The sequence below is a fragment of the Ictalurus punctatus genome, chromosome 17 (genome assembly GCF_001660625.3).
Source record: "Ictalurus punctatus breed USDA103 chromosome 17, Coco_2.0, whole genome shotgun sequence".
In the NCBI taxonomy this organism is placed as follows: Eukaryota; Metazoa; Chordata; class Actinopteri; order Siluriformes; family Ictaluridae; genus Ictalurus; species Ictalurus punctatus.
Window position 1 is genome coordinate 25,336,993 of NC_030432.2, and position 24,658 is coordinate 25,361,650.

The following is a 24,658-nucleotide window of genomic DNA, read 5'->3' on the forward strand; positions in this document are numbered from 1 at the left end:
TGGCTGATGCATAACATACATACACAGGTCATATCGCTACTGTCAAAGTAAAACTAATTAAAATAAATTATGACTTAAGATTGAACATAGTTACAGATAATGAAATAAACGTAGCTCACGACCGACATGTCGTTAACTTAGCGTCAGTAAAGCTCATGATTATTAACACTGACAGATTTTAGCATAATAATAAGTGTAAATGTTTATTAGCTTAAATGTATTAGCTGTACAACACTTTACACCGTAATACGCTGTCGTAACCTCTGTAATTACACTTCAGTAAAAAACAAAACAACAAATAATGAGTATAAACGAACAGCTTTTAAAACTATTTTATTTATTTTCAAAAGAAAAAAAATTAAAGGCGGGGAAAAAAAAAGTCATGCGAACACATGAGGCGTCTCCGAGCGAAACCTCGTCAGGTCTGAAAGCAAGACAAAATAATAATAATAATAATAATAATAATAATAATAATACACATGGAAATATATTTAGATTTATATATAGCTATATATATGATGATATAAAACTCAAAATAAAGTTGCACACGCACAGTTTGATGTTAAACAGCCGGTGTTAATCAGCTGCACAGGGTGGAGTTCTTGCATAGATCATTAACGTGAAATAACACTACAGCAGGTTTACTCGCTCCGCTCCTGATGACTGAGCCGGGAAAGTTCCAGGAAAACCGATTGTTGTTGGACACCGACTTCATCACGCAGGTCGTCGTAGAAACACTGCGGTTCAAGGTCGGGCCGTTTCTCAGCATTTAAAACTCCGCCTCCACCACGCAGTGGCAGAGACTAACGCCAAAATATTACAATAAAATAAAATACAGAGGCATTTACAGCGGTTGTTAGAAAACACACTGCGGCTATGGTACACACACACACACACACACACACACTCACAAACACGCACTCACACACAAACACTTATATAAATTATATATATTATATATTACACTAATTACATAAAAACAGTGTACAGTTAGAGAGTGTGTTACACGTAGAGTTAGCGATAACGCTAATCCAACACACACATACACACACACTTTAATGATTGAAAATGATGGCATGAGTCAACCAAGAGTGGACAAGGTTGTAGTGTAGAGGGCAGAACAGCACCCCCACATGGTGCACTGATATTACTACACATCAAAATGCTAGTTGCTAACACAAACGTTAGCAACTAAATACAAATAGCAACCACTAACCACTAAGTGCTAGCTAAACCAAACACTAGCGGTTAACTCGCATGCTAATACGTAAGCAAAGTCTGGCTAATTGGGGAAGGAGAGAAGTCCCAGTATGAGTTGGTTGTTTCAAAGACAGCCATGTTGAAGAGCAACATGGCAAAGCTTTCTAACGTAGAAGTCTCTGCTAAACGTTTAAAGATTGTCCTGTTTTAGTTCCCACGTTTGTAAAATTTTGAATATGGAAATGTTTAGTGAAGTTTTAATTTTTCAGTTTGTAGTCAAGTTACAAAAAAAAGAAGAAGAAGAAGAAGAAGAAGAAATAAAATACTAAATAACATTGAGTCTCCACCACATTTTTTTTCCCATTTTAACATGCAATACCTGAAGCGGCCACTAGGAGCGGCGCACTACATCACCATTACATTACTGGTTCAGCACTCAAAGTAGTAATGTGCAATATTTACTGTGCATCATTTCACTCACACTAAAGCACATTCTAATGAACCCTTCCCGCTCTACGCTAACCCGCCGGCATCAAATCTCACCACTGCGGTCTGATTACTTGGATCGGTTTTGTTTTTATTTGGCTCGGTTTACATTTTGCGTAATTAGGCACGGTTGCAAATTTATTCACAAGACATGTTACACAGAGCAGGCAGCTATTTATGCTACCTGTCATGTTAATATTGCCTAACTAGCTAGATAGCTAACCTGACTGACTACCAGCAAATAAGCAACTTTATTTGTTCGTTGCTAGCTAACCATTGCTTGGTGTCCATATCGCCCAGTTGCTTAATAACAGTGTTCTCATGATTTTATTTCGTGTTCTCATGACATTTATGCTAGTTACTTAAATTTCAAACAGCTCCGAGTTGCAACATAATGCTAACATGTCAGGAAACACAGTGATGATTTTCTCTCTTTTCCGCCGTAACTGTTCTAGCTAGTGTGTATAATTTCCTAGTTGCCTAGCAACGGTGTTTTCAATACCACTCAAACGTTGAGTGTATCTCGTTTAAATTGTAGTCAAGTCTTTTTTCACATATTTACCGACATATCTGAGAGAAATGCCAACCTTCTGGATGATTCTGTCCCGTTTCCGCGGTCACCGTGTCTTTCGTTAGCTAGCTAGCTAGTGAATACTTGGCATATATGTTTCCCAGCTGCCTAGCAACACTGTTCTCACAGCTGTAACTACCTGCACCGGTGTGTTTGACATTTCATACAAGGCACAAAGTCGCAATATTAACGTGAACGTAAATTTACGTAACAGGACGACTTTAATAAACGTATAATGTGTGAGATTTTGACAAACACAGCGTTCCCTTCAAGCGTAGCACTCTAATAAACTGTCCTAAAGCATCTCATGCCTTATTAAGTCTTTTTTTTTTATTTGTATTATTATTATTATATATATATTAAATAAAGTGAAGGATGGAACCAGCCGGACGTTTAATTCGGATCACGAGGAGTGGGGTTTGTTTGTGATAATGGTTAAGACATACTGAACACGAAGCATTCGTGGGAGTTTACGATCTCTCTCTCTCTCACACACACACACACACACACACACACACACACACACAAAGTCCGTTTGTGCACTGTAGAAAAGTGTCTATTTGCTCTGTGAGCGAGCTTCAAGTCGATCATGGGGACAGATCGGAGATCACCAGTTTGTCCATTTTGTTTCCGATCTCAGATGTAATAGGAAGCTCCTCACACTCGTAGTCATCCTCAAAAGACCTGCAACACACACACACACACACACACACACACCGTTAACTAAACAGTGCACGTCAAACATCTCGAATCCAAATGTTAACATAACCACAAAGTCTAATTGCTAACTAAATAAGATAAGATGAACATAAGCAGCTAACAATAAGTGTTAAGTGAAGGACTTTGGAATGATATTGGCATGTGTGTGTGTGTGTGTGTGTGTGTGTGTGTGTGTGATTACCCGTCATGCAGCTGCTCACTGACAGTCTCCTCCGCTACCAGGATTTCGTATTCCTCTGATGCGTATTTATCCCAGTCTGAGGGCTCCGGACCCTCACTGTCCACATCCTACACACACACACACACACTTTAGTTTACAGACGTACAGTATACAGTCGGATAGATACAGGGTGGAAACTGAAGACAGACCTTCTGAACGGAGAACGGGTCTTTCTGCTCATGGTCCAGGTATTTATCCAGGTTAAAGAACGTGTCGAAGAAGATGTGGGCCATCCTGCAGCGCTTCAGATCACGCAGAGTGATCTTACCTACACACACACACACACACACACACACACACACAGAAATATTAGGTGAATTTTAAGCTTAATACTCATGGTATAGAGTACAGTGTAAACGGAAGTGCACTCAGATTTTTGGACCCTGCTGTAAGTGAAGAGGACCTGAATGAGACACAGTATAAGGGGACGAGACTGAGCTTCAGGCTCGTCTCTGGTCAGTGTTACTTTTGAGAGTGTAACTTTTCAGTGTTACTTTTGAGAGTGTTACTTTTCAATGCTACTCTTCAGTGTTAGTTTTGAGAGTGTTACTTTTCAGTGTTACTTTTGACGGCCTTACTTTTGAGAGTGTGACATTTCAGAGTGTTTCTTTGAGTGTTGTGCCACAAGATTGGTCACAGAAGTGTAATGCAGCCAATCATATGGATTTGTTGCTTTGCCATGTTGGAACAGATTCTCATAAAATGGCGTACATTTAAACTCGTATGACACTTGTCACCGGACTTGTAGCTCTGTACAACATTGCTTGTTGACCTGCGAGATCTTTGACCAGTTACTGACCTTGACTCTCTGGTTTGACGAGATCAAGCATCTGGCACAGCAGATCTTGGAAGGGCAGCGGTTCTATTCCCATCCCCTCCATCCGCTCACACTGTTCCTCATAGAAATATTCCAGCTCATACATGGAGAGAACGCCATCGCCATCCATATCCATACAGCGGAACCAGTACTCCACACTGCACACACACATCATCACAAACACACTCATGATGCACTAACACACATCACATAATTTCTGTCACCTGCATCGTCTCGAACCACACGTTCTAGAGTTACCTTGTCGGGTTCTTCTTGTCCTCTTCTGAGATGAGGAACCACACAAACTCAGCATAACTCATACGTCCTTCTCTCTGCACAGAGTTTCCCCTGAAACACACATACACATTTCCTCAAAATGCTAATAGTGAATATCTTAAAAATGCTAACATTGCTACAAATGCGGCTAATAGTGAGTGCCTTACAAATGCTAATAATAACCTAAAAAGTGGTAATATACAGTGTAGTGTGTGTGTGTGTGTGAATGAAGACAGAGGTGGTGGTGTCATGGTCTCACCGAGTGACAGCTCCTGAGAAAAGCCTCTCGATGATCCTGCTGGATGAAGCTGTGATGGTATAAAGCACATTTCAGCACAAACTCCATTTTTAGTGCATCACCCAAACACATCGCCACGAACATGTCTGAATTATGGCTGAGCAACGCGGCAAAAATATCACGCTGCCACAAAAATATAACTCGCCGCCTCAGAGCTCACGGAACACGATAGCTTTCACAATATTTAGTTCTGCTGAGGTTTGATAAAGACGTTCCAGGGAAAGTGCAGTGTCACATTTAAAAGAAGCCACAATGCACTTAAACTGTAAGATCGTGTTGCTCGGCTCGACCCAGAAATGAGCTTCTGTCAACGTCGGAACAAACGTAGTCTTACCTAAAACATAATTTTTCTAGTCAGAAACAGAAATATATATCATTCCTATTAATGATATCACAGAAATGTTCTGACTTGCTAAATACTGCTAATAAAAGTACCACTACGTTAAATACCGTCGCGGTTTCACCGTGTTTACGGAAAAAAACTATCACAAATTGGATTGCAATGTAGACATTATTATTTTCTTATTTACTATCATTAATTTAGTCCATTTAATACTATGTGTTTATTTATTTATTATTTATAAAGTATTAACCCATTCGTAGATATTTTTTCCTAATTTCCTAAAATGATCTTCTTCTATTAACAGATCGTTTTGCTTCAGTCTAAAAATAAACACTGAAAATAAAAGAAATATTACATAAACTTTGAGAAATACGGCATCATTCTGACTATGTTCAAGATATTTTCACTTGACATGTTTATTTGCAGTGTTTCTCAATACGGCAGAACCCACGGAGCTCCAGTTAGCGGTTGATGCTAAGTTCAGTTACAGTGTAATTTTAGTCATTCTAAGCATTTTCTAAATAATTAACCAGCACATCTGAGGTAAATATTGACCTTCCGGATATTTCTGTCTCATTTCCGATATCATTGTGACATTATATTGTCTGTAATAAAGACTTTACGGTGACATGCTACCTAGCTAAATCGTTAGCCTTCAGGTGTCTGTATTTTCGAGTTGCCTAGCAATAGCTTCCTCGTGACATACTGTAGCATGTGATCAATTTCTCAAGTCGGAAGAATGAACCTTTAAACCTGTATACAATCTGAAAGAAAGAGTTTAAAAAAATAAAAATACACTAACAGTGTCACACAATGTCAAACCAGTGTGTGTGTGTGTGTGTGTGTGTGTGTGTGTGTAAACTCGCTCAGATCCTCACCGTGGTCGTTGTAGCGGGAGAGATCTTTGGGGTCGATGAAGAGGTCGTGGTCGGTGTCCAACTCCCAGAACTTACAATAAATGACATAGAAGTGTTCATAAGAGAAATAATCAGTGATCTGATTAATGTCGTCCTCCTCCTCCAACAGGGCCAGAGTCTGTACACACACACACACACAACACACACATACACAAAATAAATACCTTATTTTATACATAGTGTTTATTTTATATTTATATCAGCTAGGTAGCTATTTAGCAGCTCCAAATATTTGTATTCAAAACATCGTACAATTCTTTGGACAATAATCTGAACTTTCGCATTAGCAATCTAGCGTAATGGTAAGCTAATGCTAGTCAGCTAGCTTAAAGAAACAGCTTTACACTTTTTTCTTGTAAAAAAACATTCCATACGGGGGAAAAGTGATTTATTCTAAAATATCTTCAGAGAATATACGCATGTGTATGTTTGAACAACTAATAACGTATTCATTTATGATCGGTTATGATATCTGAAACGCGCCGCAATTTACTCACAGCCTTAACCAAAACATTATTTATACTGTAATACAGCTTATTCTTAAACTTACAGATCAAAATTTAGTTGATTAGTTTTGTTTTTTTTTAATGTGCCAATTTCAGATATTTACATATAGTAGATATTCTGGAATATATTTATATTTTTCAAAGCAAAAAAACGGCAAAAAAAAGGTTTTTTATAAATAAATACTTGTTTATATACAGTGAGGCCTCGTCTTTTTTTTGTCGCTATTAAATACGTCAATAGTTACTCCATATTTCTCCTCCTCATGGTCGCCGGCATCCGTATTGCCATGGCAACACTACTTCTCTTTGAAGTATTTATTTACTTTTCACAGCTGGCAAAAAGGCAGCATCACGTTTATTTGGTGAAAAACATGAATTCATTGCAGCACTAATGCTTTCCGTAAGGAATCTGCTGTATGTACGAAGTCCATTCCAGTGAAGGGAAACTGTAACACTACGGCGTACAGTAGTGTACGTTCTAGTTCTATACGCCACAACCGTGTGCGTCCGACTTTGAGAAAGAACCACGTATGCGTGTGATGGTCAGGTGTCCGGAAACTTTTGGCCGTATAGCGCATGTATTACAAGCTTTATATTCCACGTGCGATGATCTACTTCTGTAAACGAATATATCATTGGATGTCCTGCTTATTTTAGGGCGTAGAGCATTAAGGAAGCGTAATTATAGAAATTGTGCGCAGCGCATGTTCACTATGTTAGGCTTGGTGTGAATTCAGCAATACTACTTTTAAACGAGTCGTGTTTGTTTTTAGCGTGGCTTATAGCGTGACCTCGCAGAGTTTCACACCAGCTTTAAATACGCCTGACCGGACTACTCCAGTAAAGTGTTCACTTGGTTAAAAATGCGGGGTGTAAAGCAAATGAACAGCGGAAAAGTGGATAAAGTGAAGCGAAGGGGCAGGGAATCGTTTGTGTTGGACGAGGTACGAGTGTGTACCTGCAGGAAGTTGCTTCTCCTGAGCTCCGTCATGGTGATCCTGCCTGTCCACGAGCGATTCACTGTGTAAAATATCCTCTGGATCACCTACACACACACACACACACACACACACACACACACACACACACACACACACACACACACAAACTTGTAAATTACTGTATAAACACAGGGAAATCATTCCAATTGTTCATTTTTATACACCGATTTTCCTCAGCTGTGTTCCGTGAATAAACAGTTCGGGTGTGGTTGTGCTGGACAGTCTGGAGGTGGAGGGTTGCTCGTGTTCATCCCTATTTACTAACAGGAGTTATATGTGCACCGTAGTGCTGAAGAAGTGACAATCGCTGAACGTTAACATTTCAGAGCAGATACTGCTTCCTGGTAGAACGATGGACAGGAAACAACCAAATATGGGCATGTGTGTTAGGGGGCAGTGGCCTCACTGTTTCCGTGATGTCACACTTGACTATAATTACTAGACCCTCCAACACACACACACACACACACACACACACACACACACACACACACACTCACACACACACAGGCGGGTCCCAGCTGTCCATAGGCAGACAGACATGCAGCGGTCCGTGCCCGAGTTTGATGAACTCAGCTCAGATATTTAAAAATAATCCCGCACTTTCTAGGGACCGTGGCTCTGATTGAGGTCCAGAATGAAAAGACAAGTACGGGCGTGTAAAGACAGCATGGCTGCCTCAGCGATGAGCGATTCTCGTGCTTAATGTGACTGAGTGAAAGTGACGTACGGTGGTGATGTAGCGGGAATGGAATTCAGGAGCATCTTTTAAAAATGTCAGACCCGGATGAGTGTCCACGATGTCCTGAAAGGGGAAAAAACAACAACAGCATGATTAGACAGAAATGACACAGAGATCTGAGACACACACACACACACACACACACACACACTGAGCGGACCTGTAAGAGGGGGATGAAGTCTTCCTGTTCCAGGTACGTGCAGCCCGGCTTGGCCAGCAAGTAAACAAACTTGGACGCATCATCATAGCAGCTGTGTAACAACCTGCAGAGAGGGAAAGGGAATGTTTGTATGTGTGTGTGTTTGTGTGTGTGTGTGTGTGTGTGTGTGTGTGTTTATGATATTAGGTGTCAGCGGTTACAGCTATATATTTGACCAGTAGTTCTGGATGTCTTGAACAATAATTGACTTCTGCTCACAGCGTTCTGTATTTGTGTCTCACGCGTCGCTGCTATGGAAGACTGCACCTCCTCAAATCTGTTTACGTCTACGTCGAAAGCAGCGGTCACGCTACTAGACTTTCAGCAGACCGCCGCGAGTATGGGCGGCAACCGGATATGACTTCACGCGCCAAGGCATTGGATTTAAAAAAAGAATAATTTGACAAACGGGCAGCTTTTAGGCATCTTCTCTTTCAATGTTGATATTCTTTTAAAACCGGACGCTTCGACACCGCTATAATCGGCGCTTCCTCCATCGTGGATTTTCTGAAGAGGTCACGCCGTGATGTGTCGATCTTCTACTGGTCACGTGTCTTCACGTGATACAAATCCATAGTACACCAAACGACTTGTTCGCTCGAGTTCTCGTTTCCGGTCTCCGGCAGACGCAGGAGCGGAAGGTGTAGCGTGACCGCCGCTTAACCCTCCGAGACGTTTATTCTCACGTGGATGCTACAGATTTGTACCTAAGAGTTGCTGCTGTAATCATTAAGACTGTCCTGTGCTCATCCCAGGACTCTGGGAGTTTGTTCCAGTGAGGAGGAAAAACACCGGTCTGTTCAGTAGAAATCTGGATTTCTTTGCGAGAATGTCTGCTGTTAAAATCACTAAATTTCTCTACAGTCGTATATTTGTAAAGCCATCAGATGACTTTTTGGCATCAGACGCATTCAGATCTAAATTGTTACCAAATCTAAACGTAATAAGTCTGTTTCTGACTTTTCCCCAAAGATACACATTACCACTCCTCTAGTCTCGTGCAAAATGAGTGCAAGTGGCCAAAGAAGGTATTCCCGAGTTTCGGGTCTGACCTGACCCCGAGTTGATGGAGCTCTTAATCCTCCAGATGTGAAATCGAGTATGTAAATAAAGCTGCTTTATGTGTCGTCATGTGTCACGTATAATCCTGACTTTAAGCAGGAATAAGGACATCTCGATTGTGGACACCTTCACTGAGCGTCAGTACCGAGGCCGTCGTTATAGTTACGAATAAATATGGACTTCCTTGTTGAACTGATTGATCCACAGTCACAGAATGTGTTTTGGATGTCTTTGTTAACTCAAAGTCAAAGAGTAATATTCGAATCTCATTCCTGCCTTCAATGCTGTCTCATTGCAAACATGTCCAATTTGATAACGGAGGCAGTCTCAGTGCTATCAGACCCGATGAACAACTTGGTGACAGCTAGCTCTCGTTTGTCTTTCAGCATGCGAGTAAGGAGATTCGAGCCACTGAACACGGCGCACATGTTCCACCTTGTGAGATGCCTGACATTTGGTACATATTTGCTAACTGTAGGTCAAAAGTCCAAGGAAACCTTTATCCGATTTCTCAAAAGTCTCAGACAGGTCACCTGGAGGAGTGACGAATCCAAGTTTGGTATCACTGTGTCAAAACTGATAAATATTTCAGCAATGTAAGGACATCTTGGCTAAATCACCAGAACCTTAAGATCTTAGATCTTTGGACGACTTTGGAGACTTCTGGTCCAGTTTTGGACAATTCTAGCTACACTAGTGTAAGTCAGGTCAGGTCACAGTGGACTTGTTCATCCAAGTGAGAACATGTGAATTTGGTTAAGGCGATAAGGAGATGGACAATTTGTGCGCAGGATCTTTTAGTCACCATATTTGGACAGGATCTACCAAACTTGGCATGCTTTTTTGGCTCTTAGGTATGCATTACATGTTGTAATTTGGTAACGCTAAGTCAAAATGTCTAGCAGGTATGAGGTTAACCATAATTTGGGGCATTTTGCTCATATCAAACCCTAAACTTTTCACTTATTCAATAAAATCCCTCAAGTACAAAGTTCCAGTTAAGCGATTAAACTGACTGAATGGCCACAAGAGTTTCCTTTAATGCTTGACGGTTGGTTTATGGCTATAAATCTCATGTTCATGTTCAGTCCAGAGTCGCTGGACGGAATTTTATTTTAAATTTATCGCTCTCAGTTCAGTCCGTAGAAATACTTTGCTGGGTCCAGTTGATGTCCGCTGCCTTACTGTAACTCCTAAGCCCTAAATCTATGTTCACAGACGCATGTTCACAGAGTTCTGATATTGATGGCTGGAACACCATGTCTGATGAAAAGATTTTATAAAACTGCCAAAACTGTACTTGAATTTCATATTATTAGTTAACATTAATGTACGTTCTCCACTTGTGTGTGATGTCACCAAGGTCCCTTTAATTGCTTACACTTTATGTGTTAAGAAGTCCATCCTTTACCTTTTGTACCTTTTGACAGACTGTTGATTTGGTGTAGGGTTTTCGGGTTTACTCACTTTCGCCATGTGGCGATAAATGAATGGACAGAGACGAAGCCAGTCCTCTCTCCTCCTGCACAGTTAAACATTGGGGCCTTCCAGTACAGCGGACACCCGCATGCCTGTGTATGATTACAAACATTCTGTTATTATGGATCTAGTCGTATTTCCCCTTATAAGGTCTGAATAATGTTGTGAATCATGAAAACAGTTAGGAGACGGATTATTTTCCTCTAATTTCTGGTCACCTTGGCGATCTTGCCCATCTCGTAGATGTCGGCCTTTTCCTCCTGCAGCTTGGCGAAGGCCGCCTCGACTTTCGCTATGGCCTCGTCGATATTAACGATGAGGTTTGGGAGACCCGTGGGAAAATAAAAGCGTGGAATGTTAATGGAGGGAGGAGGGGGGGCAGGTGGGGGAGGAGAAGGAGAACGAGGGATGGGAGGAGGAGGAGGAGAGACGGGTTTCTTCTCCGGCTGGATCTAGAAAGAGAGATGCAGAGAAAGAAGGATCGGTTTACGTTCGGTTTCAGTTATTGTTTCACTGAGCACCTACTTTGTTTCTTTTTTCCCCCTCTCAACATCATCTAATTAGCATATTTGACATTATTCGTTAAATCAAACTCGGTCTTTTTCTGTGCATGTCATGCTGTTATCTATTTAGTAGACAAAACGTTTATTTGGTAAACAATAACTGGAAACTTTATAAATATGTGAATCCCAGGAAATGACAAACATCTACAAAAGAAGCATTTTTGTTTTCATATTTAAACTGTTTTGCAGATAACACGTTTTCACCTAACAACATGGAAACTACATGGTGACAAAGACAACTTCAAACTTGAGCATGTAAGTAGCAATAGAAATTAATTTGAAAATAAAAAGTATTATAATATATTGACTGAACAGGAAGGTCTTTTAAACCTAAAGCTATTTTCAAGGTTGTTTAGACTTGTCTTAAATGCTATTGGTTGTTGTGGGAACACAAACAACCCCTCCCACCCTGACTTTGTACGTTTAAAAAAAAAGCAAAACACATCAGCATTCAGTGTGGTGCACTATAAATCATCACCCTCGCAATGTTAAAATGCTAAACGATGATGATGGAACAGTTCCTCACCTACAAAGACGTCCATTACTCCAGGAAATAAGTTCATAAACATCATAACCAAGCAAGGAATGGTGTTTCCTCACTGCGTCACACTCACACACTGATCGACACGTCACAATCGGAGCCCCGTAAACTTTTTGGATGTTCAGATTTAGAGTCATATCACATTTGAGTTAGATTCATAGAAAGAAAAAACAAAACAAAACAAGACACTGCAATATTCTGGGTTTGTTACATGGGACACTACTAACATAACATTTCGGTTTTATCTGATCATGAATAATATTATTCCTTCTTGGTTTTCTGAGCTCTAAATGGGATTAATATCATCTCTGTATCAAAACACACCTTTAAAGCACAACGGGAGTCTCCGCTGTTCAAGAGCAGTGTAATGCAATGTAACAGTGTAACAGTGTAACTCAGTCTAACAGTAACACGCAATGTAACAACGTCACGCGACGTTACTGTGTAACACAGTGTAACAATGCAATGCAATGTAACACAATGTTTTAAAAAAACTGTAATGTAATGTAACACTAACACAAATTGAACAGTGTAACATAGTTACAGTGTAATTCAAAGTAACAAAGTAAACGCAACGTAACACCGTAATAGTGTAACGGTAAAATGCATTACAAACTGTAATGTAGTGTAACACTGTAACACAATGTAAAAGTGTAAGCATATCGTTCACTGTCACTGTGTAACTGTGATGCAAAACTATAACACAGAGTAAGAGTGTAACACGGTGTAACAGTGCAACGCACTGTAAAACTGTAATAGTGTAACAGTACAATTCCATGTAGTAGTGTAACGCAATGTAACCGTGTAACATATGCAACACTGTACTGCAATGTAACACTGTAATGTAATGTAATGTTACAGTGAAACTCACTGTAACAGTGTAACGCAATGTAACACAATGTAGCAGCGTAACATTGTGTAACAGTGTAATGCCACGTAATTCCACTGTGGCTCCAAGTAAAGAGCTTTGAGCCACTGAACACGGCGCACATGTTCTACCTTGTGAGATGCCTGACATTTGGTACAGATTTGGAAACTGTAGGTGAAAAGTCCAAGGAAATCTAGATCAGATTTCTAAAAAGTCTCAGGCAGGTCACCTGGAGGCGTGACAAATCCAAGTTTGGTATCACTGCGTCAAAATAGATAAACATTTCAGCAATATAAGGACATTTCACCAGATCCTTAAGATCTTAGAGCCACACGACTTTGGTGACTTCTGGTCAAAAGGAGACATGACAGTCCAGTTGTGGACAAATCGCTCAATATTCTAGGTACACTAGTGTGAATCAGGTCAGGTCATAGCGGACATTTGTCCACTATTTATTTTAAATACATATATATATATATATATATATATATATATATATATATATATATATATATATAAATATATATACATATATAATAAATATAATCTTTGATGTAATGGTGTAACACAATGTAGCACACTAATGCAATGTAGCACACTAATGCAATGTAACAGTGTACTGCAGTGTAATGGTGTAACGCAGTGTAACTGTGTAACACAATGTAACACTAACAGTGTGATGCAATGTAACACACCATAGCAGCATAGTGCTAGTGATGTAATGCTGTAACACAATGTAACAATGTAGCACAGCATAACGCAGCACAATGTAAAACAATGTAATATAGTGTACCGTGTAACACGATGTAACACTGTAACACATAACACAGTCTAACAGTGTAACACGATGTAACACTGTAACACATAATACAGTCTAACAGTGAAACACGATGTAACACTGTAACACATAACACAGTCTAACAGTGAAACACGATGTAACACTGTAACACATAACACAGTCTAACAGTGAAACACGATGTAACACTGTAACACATAAAACACAGTGTAACAGTGTAACACAATGTAACAGAGCAGAGTTCTAAATTATGAACTTGGCATTCTAGAACCCTGCTGGTTAGAGTGAACATCTCTCTGCTTTGTATTAGTGCACTACATATTGCACACAAATCGCCAGTGTAGGCAGTTGGGAAAAAGGTCCCATTTGGAACACAGCCCAGGAAAATATTACAGTAAAAACACAGCAGTATGAACAATGCACAGGGACACTGGATGATGGCCAATATTACAGTTATGTGCCACTAAACAGTATATAAGGAGCCTACTGTACATAACCTTAACTAAAGTCTACACAGGGACACTACATAAGAAGAGACTATTGTGTATTAGTGCCCCACTAAACACTGAATAAACACTATATAGAGACACTATATACTGTACTTACACCATTGTTTGGTCAGTATTAGTGTGATATTAATTGAATAGAGTGGGTCATTTACAGAGTGAGATGGGGTGTCGGTGTGTGTGGGGGAAGCATGCTGTTTCGGTCTTAAAGCATGGCATGTACACACTCTGATTTCTAATTTACACTCCGGACACCTCGGGTTATTCACAGCTGACGGCTAACTCGCCATTCTGTCTCTCCAAGGACCATCCCACATCAGCTGAAGGGTAAATATCTGCTTAAAGGCCACAGGAAGGTGTGTGTCACACCACAAATACTCTACAGAGTCAGGGAGCCAATGATTTATCTGGGGTTCTTCATCAGTTCTCCTGACCTATCACACTGTACACTACGGTATATTATAATATCAACTATTAAATAGAATCCGTAATATTGTGTTGAGAAAATTGACACACACACACACACACACACACACACACACACACACACACACACACACACACACCTTTGGAACAGGCAAGGAAGTTTGGCCACATGGAAGCCAACAATTTAACAAACTAGCATATCATACACAAGCATGTTACACACAATGGAGTCTTAGTGACCAGGAAAATGAGATAGAACCATGAGGAACATAAACGTTTCTGTCAGAAATGCTGGGAAAAAACAAGGAATGACTAAAATTACTCATTAAAATTAGCATCCAACTTTTATGGGTTCTGCAATATGTAAAATATGTCAACGTTGCGTTGCGACTCAAGAATTCTCACCAAACTCTAACAAAACCTGCCAAACTTCCGATAAACTATGAACGTTCCAGCAGAAGTTCATTTCTAAACAACAAAATCTGTTAAACATTACTGGATGAACATGATGATGGCTTTTAGGAAAGTGTTTGATATTTGCTGGTTAATACTGCAGGTAATATGTGGAGTGTCCGCCATTACAAATCCCTGTGAATGAGCTGTTACTATAGAAACTGGCGGTTTCTGGTATGGTGTCCTGGCGAAATTGCCCCATTGGCCCTTCTCTATCATGGCCCCCAATAATCTAAAACCCTGCATTGGCTACATCACTCTCCTCTCCTCTCCTCTCCTCTCCACCAACAGCAGGTGTGTGGTGTGTGTGCTGGAGCACTATGGCTACCGTCGCATCATCCAGGTGGATGCTACACACTGGTAGTGGTTGAGGACCGCCCCCCCTACTTTGATTGCCTAGAAAAGCACTATATAAATGTAAGGGATTTAAAAAACCATGACGTATCTGAACGGGCACAGTAATATAAACCTGTGATTTGAAGCTGCACTATTGTCAGAGATGCTGTTCTAGAAAACTAATCAACACCTTCTGACCAGTGATCAGAATTCAGAATTCAACAGTGCTGTGGTATAAAGGTGAACATTTTATTGGGATAAAATTCACTGTTTGTATTTAAAACTGCAAAGTAAAGTAGAAATATCTGCAAAGTATTACTGTAACCACTGTATAGGGCACCACTCGTTATGAAGAACCGATGAAGAACCTCGGATCTGAAACATCATCTAGATGATAACATGAACCAGGTGTGTTTAAATACTATTACATAGAATTATCTGGAAGAGGAAAGATCACACAGGGACTATCACATTCTCATTATTTCAAGTTTCCAACACAATTATAACATCAATTTTCCCAACCATCTTTAGATCTTCATGAATTCTCCTGGTCACTTTTGTTTACCAATGGACATTCATGGAAATCATCTCAAGGCCTAGAGCCAAACAAAGCAGGTGTGTGGGGTTTACTGAATGAAGGATGCTTCGGTTTCATCATGAAGGCACGATGATAAAGACCATGATGAAGACCTGATGGAGCTCCTCAGATGAATGGAGCACTTATTAAACTCAGAAGGTCCAATTAACACAAGGTTTGTTTTCAGGTGTTTAGCATCTTGCAGTGGATTCACCGGTTTAAAGTGACTGGACTCATTTCAATCACCCGCTTCTTCAGTTCTCCATCAGAACATTGTGGAGATCATAATGAGTCAGGAGTTTTACTTCAGTAATATTGGACTAGCAGCTTTCAGGTAGGTTATGCAGTGAAATATGAAACAAAAGGAATGAAGTGAAGATAAAGAGGGAAAAAAGCTAAACAAAATTTAAGAAAAAGTAGTAAAAAAGTATTTGATCAAGATGCTCATGATTGTTATGTCTGCTTCCTCTAAGCCAATCAGAACGCACTACTACTGACCTGACAGAGCTTTTACAAAAAAAATATAACTAATTAGAGTTTGATATCTGATGAAATTGAAAGAGCACTTGTTAGTGCACTTAGAATTTGGACTTGACTGTATTGAACACAACAGCTGTGACTGAGGACACTGCCTCCGCACCACCCCCCTCCCCCCTCCTGTACACCACATTCACTCGGACACTGTATTCCTGTCGCCCCTATTAATAGCCGTGTTGGTATCTGCCTGTAAATAGTTTTGTCTTCCCCGGCATGTGCAAGTTAGCTTCAGTGTGTTTTTTTATTTTATTACTGGACTGACCTGCGCTCGCTGGAAAGATTTGAGCCTTTTCTTGAAGCGCGACGGCAAGACAAAGTCACAGCCTCGTGCCAAAAACTCCAGCTCCCCCCGCAGGTCAGGGTCTTCCCTGAGCGAAGAGTCCTTTATCATCATGGTTGCAAAGTCCAGGGACAGATCGATTGAAGTCCGACCGGCCAAACTGCTCAAACAAACTCCAAAGTCCTTGGTGACTTCCACTTTAGAAGGTTGTAGATCACACTCTACAGCCTTCCTATAGCCTTGCTTTGCTCCCTCCACCCTACACGCTAACCACACCACGCCCTTCAAAAACTCTGGTTGCAAGCTCCTGTCCACACAGTCCTGCCTTCTGGATCTGGACACATGGAGGGATTCCTGGAGAATCGGAAGCTAGCAGGGAAGCTCAGGAGCATCGCCACAGTGAGACGAGGCCTTCAGGCTCCCGCCTGCTTTCTCACAAACGCAAAAACACGACTAGTGCACAAGTGCACCACCGGTGGATCCCAACTGTGCGAAACATGACCCTAGCAAGGGTCTGAATCCCAGACAAGTCCCTGATCTCAGCCCGCTCTGTCCTGACAAGCACAGGAGGGGATGGGAGGGGGGGTGCCGGGGGGGCAGCTGTGTCAGATATCTGTGAGCCTGGATCAGCAAAGGTGCATTATGGGAAAGCGAAGGGAAAGGAAGAGCCCCCCCCTACACCTCCAACCCACGATCCATTTAGAAAGAGCCAAAGTTGAGAGCGCAGAAGAACTGCAAGTGGCATGTTGATCCGGACTTTGTTTACTACTCAGTGCACAGACAGAAAAGCACCAGCTTAAGAGTGAGATCCTTGGATGCCGAGCTTTAGCGGGTTCACAGGGGGCAGTTTGGGGATCGGAGGGGCGAGGTGGGGTTGCAGCCGGTGATGGGGGAGTCAAAGTGTCGATATACATTTCAACCTGCTGAAGTTTGGTATCCAATGATCTCGCAATCTAAGCTGCTGCTTTTCTCTTAGTGCGCCATTTGAGTGTTGCTACTGCCATAAGACACCAAATAGCTCGGTATAATCAGGTTCTGAGAGAATTAGATGATTCATGGAGAAGGGTGCCATTTTGGGATTGGAAGGGCAAAGGGGACATGAGGTAGGGGTGGGTGGGGCAAATTTTTTACCAGAAGTACTAAAGTGTCAACAGATGATTCAGCATATAAAACTTTACCAAGGGTGTCAATAATTCTGGAACTGACTGTAAGATTAAGTAAAATATTAACTAAAATAAACGCCCGTGCTTTAAATCAGCCAGTGCTGTTTTTGTAGTTTGTTTCTGTTATAGTTTCTCCATCTAGTGTTCTACTGCTTATGTTCTTAATAGGGCTTAAACAATATCCATCCTTTAAATAAACAAGTATAGATAGAGAGAGAGATACGTATAAATAAGTATAGATAGACAGCTACAGATAGACATGTATAGACAAGTGCAACTAGATATAGATAATTATAAATACACAGGTCTAGATAGACAGAAAAAGATTATAGTTAGACAGGTATTGTCAATTACAGCTAGACAGGTATAGAGAGCTAGAGGTAGGAAATATAGATAGGTAAAGATAAACAGGTATAAACAGGTATAGACAGGTATGGACAGATATACAGAAATTGATACACAGGTATAGAGAGATATAGATTGATTAGAAGACTAGAAATTGTTGTTGGAGTTACGGAAACGGCTCTCTCCTGGCTCAGGTCTCATGTGAATGGTTGTTAGATGTAAATGGTGAGTTCTCTATGTATTCTTAAGTAAACTTTGGTCTTCTACAAGGTTCTGTTCTAGACCTACTGCCCAATTATTTGTAAACATGGGATTGTGTTTCACTGCCACGCCAATGACACACAGCTATATGTTTTAGCACACAGTAACTCTGGATGGTTTTTCTGTTTCATCATGTGCAGCAGTTAAAGACCTTGGAGTGATTATTGACTCCAGTCTACCATTTGATGCTCATGTAGATAATATTACTAGGATAGTCTTCTTTCATCTCAGAAATATTTCTAAGATAAGAAATATAATGTCACTACATGAAGCAGAAAAACATTCATAATGCCTTACTGTCTGGATGTTCCAGTAGGAGCATAACCAATCTCCAGTTAGTCCAGAATGCAGCTGCTGGAGTCCTAACTAGAACCAGAAGATACAACCACATCACCCCGATCTTATCCACACTGCATTGGCTCCCAGTGAAATCTCACACTGATTATAAAATACTACTATTGACCTGTAAAGCACTGAATGGACTGGTGCCACAGTACCTGAGCGAACTTTTGGTCTTTTATGATCCACCACGCCTACTTCCAACAAAAGGTGCAGGCTATTTATTAGTACCTATAATAATGAAGCCTACAGCAGGGGCCGAGAGCTTTTTCTTACAAAACTCCACAGGAACAGCCTTCCAATTAGTGTTATTAGTGCAGACATAGTCTTAAACTTTACATCTAGGCTAAAAAATTTGTTTAGTCAGATATAGATAGCCAGATGTAGTGCCCTCTAGTGGTGCCGTGTGTTTAACATGATAGAGGATTGAAGCACAACCGTGTTTTATGTCCTCCGCTGACTATTTCATGCAGAGACACAGTGAATACACACCCTGAGGAACTTTAATGCTTTTGCATAACTCACCCCACACCCACACCCACATACCCCACTCTCCGAACCCTTCACCAGCATGCTCGGGTCCTACAGCTCCTCTCCTCTTTCTTTTCAGTTGTATAAATAACTCTGTGTACAGCAGGCCTCCTGACATTTCAGCTGCACATAGCTATCCCAGAATCCCCTGCTCTGCTGCCCCGGTTCTCCGGCAGCTGTTCAACAAATATCAAACGCTTCAGATTCCAGGGAAGAGAATCTTGCCACGTTTGACGCCATCGGCCGGATCAGCGACCACGGAAACACCGGCATCAGCTCGTCTAATTAACAAAAAGTCTACGAACAAAAGTCAACACTGTTTATGCATCACTCAATCAGCCAATCAGGAGCCTCTTTCACACAAACACACACACAATTCCACTTCACTCAGTTTTACTCATTTTTACCTTTTCTTTATAAATCTTTTCATAGCTAGGGAACGCCTAAAACGCCAACCGCTAACCAAAATTCGGCGGATCGGTAATGAAACGCTGGCAATTCTTTACAAATGCCAACGGCTACCCCTAAACGCTAGCATTTAATTATAACAGCGAATATTTAAAGACAGTTAAAACCAATACACAGCAAGATACATTGTTTTACGCCCCCTAGTGATTACAAACACTAAATGTTAACCCAGATGCTTGAAGTGAAAAAATAACTAAGCATTTGCTCTGTGCCAGTAAAGGATTTGGGAATATAATAATGAGAAAAAGGTTTTCTGTGGAATCTTCTAATCTACACTGACATATTTAATGAATGTTTAGTTATCGAGTCTACGTCCGGAGTGTATCCGCCCGCGGTCAGAACAGGACGTAAAGTGCTAAAACATCTGTTGCTTAATCCACTGAATGGCTTATTAATAGTCAAGCAGACCCCAAAACGGTTATCAGGGTGATAACATTAACTCCACTTCATATTCACCATATTTGCTGCTGTTACCATGGTTACCACAGTTAGACTGCTCCCTGATGATATATAAACATTGACACACTAATCCCCTTTACATGGTGGACTCCTGGGGTATAGAGTAAACACACAAACACACACAAACACACACACACACACACACACACTCTCTCTCTCTCTCTCTCTCTCACACACACACACACACCTGTCTTCTTCCCATTTCACAGCACGCTGAGTCAAAGCTCAGCATTCCTGTGCTGCTACTCTCATTAACTATGACTAAGAAGTAGTGGAGAGACAGCTAGCATGCTAACTCAGATTTGTTATTAGCAAAATGTGAAAATGACAGCTGGCTAACAAACACTCACTGTTAGTATTATTGTTATATATTTATTATGCTAATGTATTTCATCGTGTATAAACTTTAGCAAGAATACTGTTTATTTGTTTAGGGTTTATTAGAACTAGCATGAACTAGCAGTTAGTAAAATCAGCATGCAGAATGGCTAACCCGGCCGCTTTTATTAGCATTATGTATGTTTTTTGATCAAAAGATATTTTATCAACAAATGTGTTAGCATGCTAATATCCAGCCTTCCTGGCAGTAAAGCTTGTTAGCGGGGAGGGGGGGGTGTGCTGAGAGGATTGGGACGTGGCCCAGATGAGCGTGGGACACACGAACAACAACGTTTTCATTCCTGCCTCTCAGTTGCACAGTTTCTGAATGCCATCAGCTCACCATCAGCTTCCCACAATCCTCTATTCCGCGTACAGGGACGTCACAGTATGTGTGTTGCTAGGGACACTGGACAAAGGTCAAAGGTCAGTCCAGAGCTGCTAGCATTTTGTAGAGTTGTGTTGCCAGTGAAGTTTCATTCAGTGCCAGAGTGAGAGCAAGTGTTTGTGTCTGTGTGTATGTGTGTGTATGCGTGTTTGTGTGTGTGTGTATGTATGCACGTGTGTGTGTATGTATCCATGTGTGTGTATGTATGTATGTGTGTGTGTATGCGTGTTTGTGTGTGTGTATGTATGCATGTGTGTATGTATGTGTGTGTATGTATGTGTGTGTGTATGCGTGTTTGTGTGTGTGTATGTATGCATGTGTGTATGTATGTGTGTGTATGTATGTGTGTGTGTATGCGTGTTTGTGTGTGTGTGTATGTATGCATGTGTGTGTATGTATGTGTGTGCATGTATGTGTGTGTGTATGCAAGCGTGTGTGTGTGTGTGTATGTATGCATGCGTCTATGTATGTGTGTGTGTGTGTGTGTGTATGTGTTTCAGTAAGTATGTGTTTGTATGTGTGTGTGTATATGTGTTTGTGTGTGTGTATGTATGTATGCGTGTATGTATGTGCATCAGTAAGTATGTGTGTGTATGTGTATGTGTTTCAGTAAGTGTGTGTTTGTATGTGTGTGTGTATGTTTGTGTGTGTATGTGTGTCAGTAAGTATGTGTGTATGTGTGTGTGTATGTTTGAGTATATGTGTGTATGTATGTATGTGTGTGTATGTATATGTGTGTGTATGTATGTGTGTATGTGTGTTTGTATGTGTGTGTGTATGTGTGTGTGTATGTGTATGTATGTATATGTGTGTGTGTGTGTGTGTGTGTATGTGTGCATGTTTGTGTGTATGTGTGTAAGTATGTGTGTTTGCATGTGTGTGTGTATGTATGTGTATCAATAAGTATGTGTGTATTTGTATGTGTGTGTATGTATGTGTATGTGTTTCAGTAAGTATCTGTATGTGTGTGTCTATGTTTGTGTGTGTATGTGTGTCAGTAAGTATGTGTGTGTATGTGTGTGTATGTGTATGTATGTGTGTGTGTATGTGTGTGTGTATGTACGTGTGTGTATGTTTGTGTGTGTGTGTGTATGTATGTGTATATGTGTCAGTAAGTATGTGTGTGTGTGTGTGTGTGTGAATGTGTAGGTGTGTGTGTATGTTTGTGTGTGTGTATATGTGCGTGTATGTATGTGTGTGTGTGTGTGTGTGTGTGTGTGTGTGTGTGTGTGTATGTGTATGTTTGTGTGTGTGTATATGTGCGTGTATGTATGTGTGTGTGTGTGTGTGTGTGTATGTGTATGTTTGTGTGTGTGTGTGTGTGTGTTAGAGAGACTAGATTAGAATTAAGGACTAATAGCTCAGATACACAAAAAAAGGAGACAAATTTGACCACAATGATAAAATAACTCCTGTGGCAGACAGACAGTTAGAGGCAGACACAAACAGAAAGACAGGTGGAGACAGACACAAAGAGACAGAGATAGACACAGACAGGTAGTTGGATAGACAGACAGTTACAGACAGACAAGCATTTAGCAAGATACTCAAACCGACACACAGTTAGAGAGAAAGACACAGACAGATTATGACAGACAGATAAACAGTGTGACAGACAGACAGACACAGACAATCAGCGAGCTAGACAGACAGACAGATGTTTAGAGAGACAGACATATGAAAAGACAGACATACATAGACAGAATGACAGACAGGGTGACCAACATCTGGAGAGTTAGACAATGAAACAGACAGATAGACAGACAGTCCAACACAGACAGACAGTTAGAGACAGATAGAGAGAGACAGACAAAGAAAGAGACAGTCAGATAGTGGAGACAGATTAAGCCAAGAGACAGACAGACAGAGCGACAGACAGTTATAGAGACAGACAGGTTGAAAAAGAACAGACAGTTATACACCGAGACAAAGACAGACAGACAGTTATAGAGACAGACAGACAGTTGTACATATCAGTAACAGGTTAAATGCTTGGGTTCAGCTCCTCTTGCCCCGCCCCTTCTATTTCAGAGAATGGTCCTTGTCATTGAGGCCACACCCTCTTGCCCCACCCCCTGATGCTGCAGTCAGAGCCATAAATACAGACCGAGCTTCTAATGTGTGGGTTATTTTTGCACCAGGTACCAGGCAGACTATACACACACACACACACTCACACACACATCTATCCATCTCCATCTACATTAGTGTGTGTGCGTGTGTATATACCCTACAGCTGTCATGATTTATACTGCGTCTGTCTCACAATCACACATTTACAGCAGTGTGTGTGTGTGTGAGAGAGAGAGAGAGAGAGAGAGAGAGAGAGAGAGAGAGAGAGAGAGAATAAAACAGCAGTGTGTTATTCAGTTCATCTTTATTATTACCTGTGTTTGTGGAGTGAATGTTAAACAGCACCAGTTTTCACCAGCAGGGGGAGACAAAATACTAGTTTCCCTACTTTTACCATACACGTTTTCGTCTTCATTCACATTTTCTTTTATTAAAGTTTGTCGTATTTATTACATACAATATAAAGCACTTTAAGTAAATAAGGTGCTATAAAAATACTAAGTTGTTATTATCATTATTATTATTATTATTATTATTATTATTATTACTACCACCCGGGTAGTGCAGGTGTAGTTGCTCCTCTGCACCACTAGATGGCGCATAGAGACCGCGACTGTTAAACTGAGAGAAATTTGAAAATAGTCTCCTTTTTCCCGCCTGCTGAACACCTAGCCATCAATCTGTCATAGCTGCTAAATGCTAACACGCTAACACGCTGTTGTCAATGGAAACATTACACACTTTCCTAATTAACTCATTAACATTGCTCTCATTAACACTGGAAAAGCCACGTCCAGTTTGTGACCGAACCACTGACAGAAAGACAACATTAACATTAGCTTAAACATTTAAACAGTTAGAGAATAACAAGCCTAGCTAGTACTGTCATTATGTTACAGATCATTAAAGCTGGGTTTTAAGTTAATTTGCATTTAGTCTTTTTTAGTTGAAATATTTTTTGTATGAAAATACATTTTTGTTTTTGCTATTTTGTCCCTTAAATTTCCCAAATATGTTACTTTCCAAAAAGGAAGAGCAAAGTTTCAATTCTTTCTTAAATGGATAGAAAGAGAGACAGACAATTGGACAGACAGAAATACAGACACAGACAGTTAGAGTGCAAGACATAGACAAATCCAAAGACATAGACACAGACAGTTTGAGAGATAGACAGGTAGTAGGAAAGACAGACAGTGAGAGATTAAGAGAGACAGACAGGCAATAAGAAAGACAGACAGGCAGTGAGAGAGATAGACAGACAGACAGTGAGAGAGATAAAGAGACAGAGAGACAGACAGACAGGCAGTGAGAGAGTAAGAGAGACAGACAGGCAGTGAGAGAGTAAGAGAGTAAGAGAGACAGACAGGCAGTAAGAGAGATAGACAGAAAGACGTAGTGAGATAGACAGACAGACAGAGAGATAAAGCCAGAGAAATAGACAGATAAAGAAGACATATACAGACATATTTATTAACAGACAGACAGACAGACAGATACAGTTAGACAGACAGACAAACAGATACAGTTAGACAG

The 24,658-nt window shown here is 40.6% G+C and overlaps 1 protein-coding gene across 2 annotated transcripts in view; it reads right to left on the reverse strand.

Moving 5' to 3' along the window:
• Positions 1 to 316: 316 nt before the first annotated feature.
• ppp2r3a (protein phosphatase 2, regulatory subunit B'', alpha) overlaps positions 317 to 24,658 on the reverse strand; it is a 56,782-nt gene continuing 32,440 nt past the window's right edge. Inside the window, exons 1-13 of one of the 2 annotated variants that reach the window (XM_053687430.1) lie at positions 16,703 to 17,249; positions 11,056 to 11,289; positions 10,826 to 10,929; positions 8,258 to 8,360; positions 8,086 to 8,160; positions 7,313 to 7,399; positions 5,810 to 5,966; positions 4,550 to 4,598; positions 4,273 to 4,362; positions 3,997 to 4,172; positions 3,347 to 3,465; positions 3,159 to 3,265; positions 317 to 2,941 (exon numbers count right to left, since the gene is read on the reverse strand). In XM_053687430.1, the coding sequence (XP_053543405.1) occupies positions 2,845 to 2,941; positions 3,159 to 3,265; positions 3,347 to 3,465; positions 3,997 to 4,172; positions 4,273 to 4,362; positions 4,550 to 4,598; positions 5,810 to 5,966; positions 7,313 to 7,399; positions 8,086 to 8,160; positions 8,258 to 8,360; positions 10,826 to 10,929; positions 11,056 to 11,289; positions 16,703 to 16,834 (1,530 nt within the window). In that variant the 5' untranslated portion in view covers positions 16,835 to 17,249 and the 3' untranslated portion in view covers positions 317 to 2,844. Of the gene's footprint in view, positions 2,942 to 3,158; positions 3,266 to 3,346; positions 3,466 to 3,996; positions 4,173 to 4,272; positions 4,363 to 4,549; positions 4,599 to 5,809; positions 5,967 to 7,312; positions 7,400 to 8,085; positions 8,161 to 8,257; positions 8,361 to 10,825; positions 10,930 to 11,055; positions 11,290 to 16,702; positions 17,250 to 24,658 lie in introns of those variants that run through there. The other variant, XM_017491124.3, reaches the window with a different exon arrangement.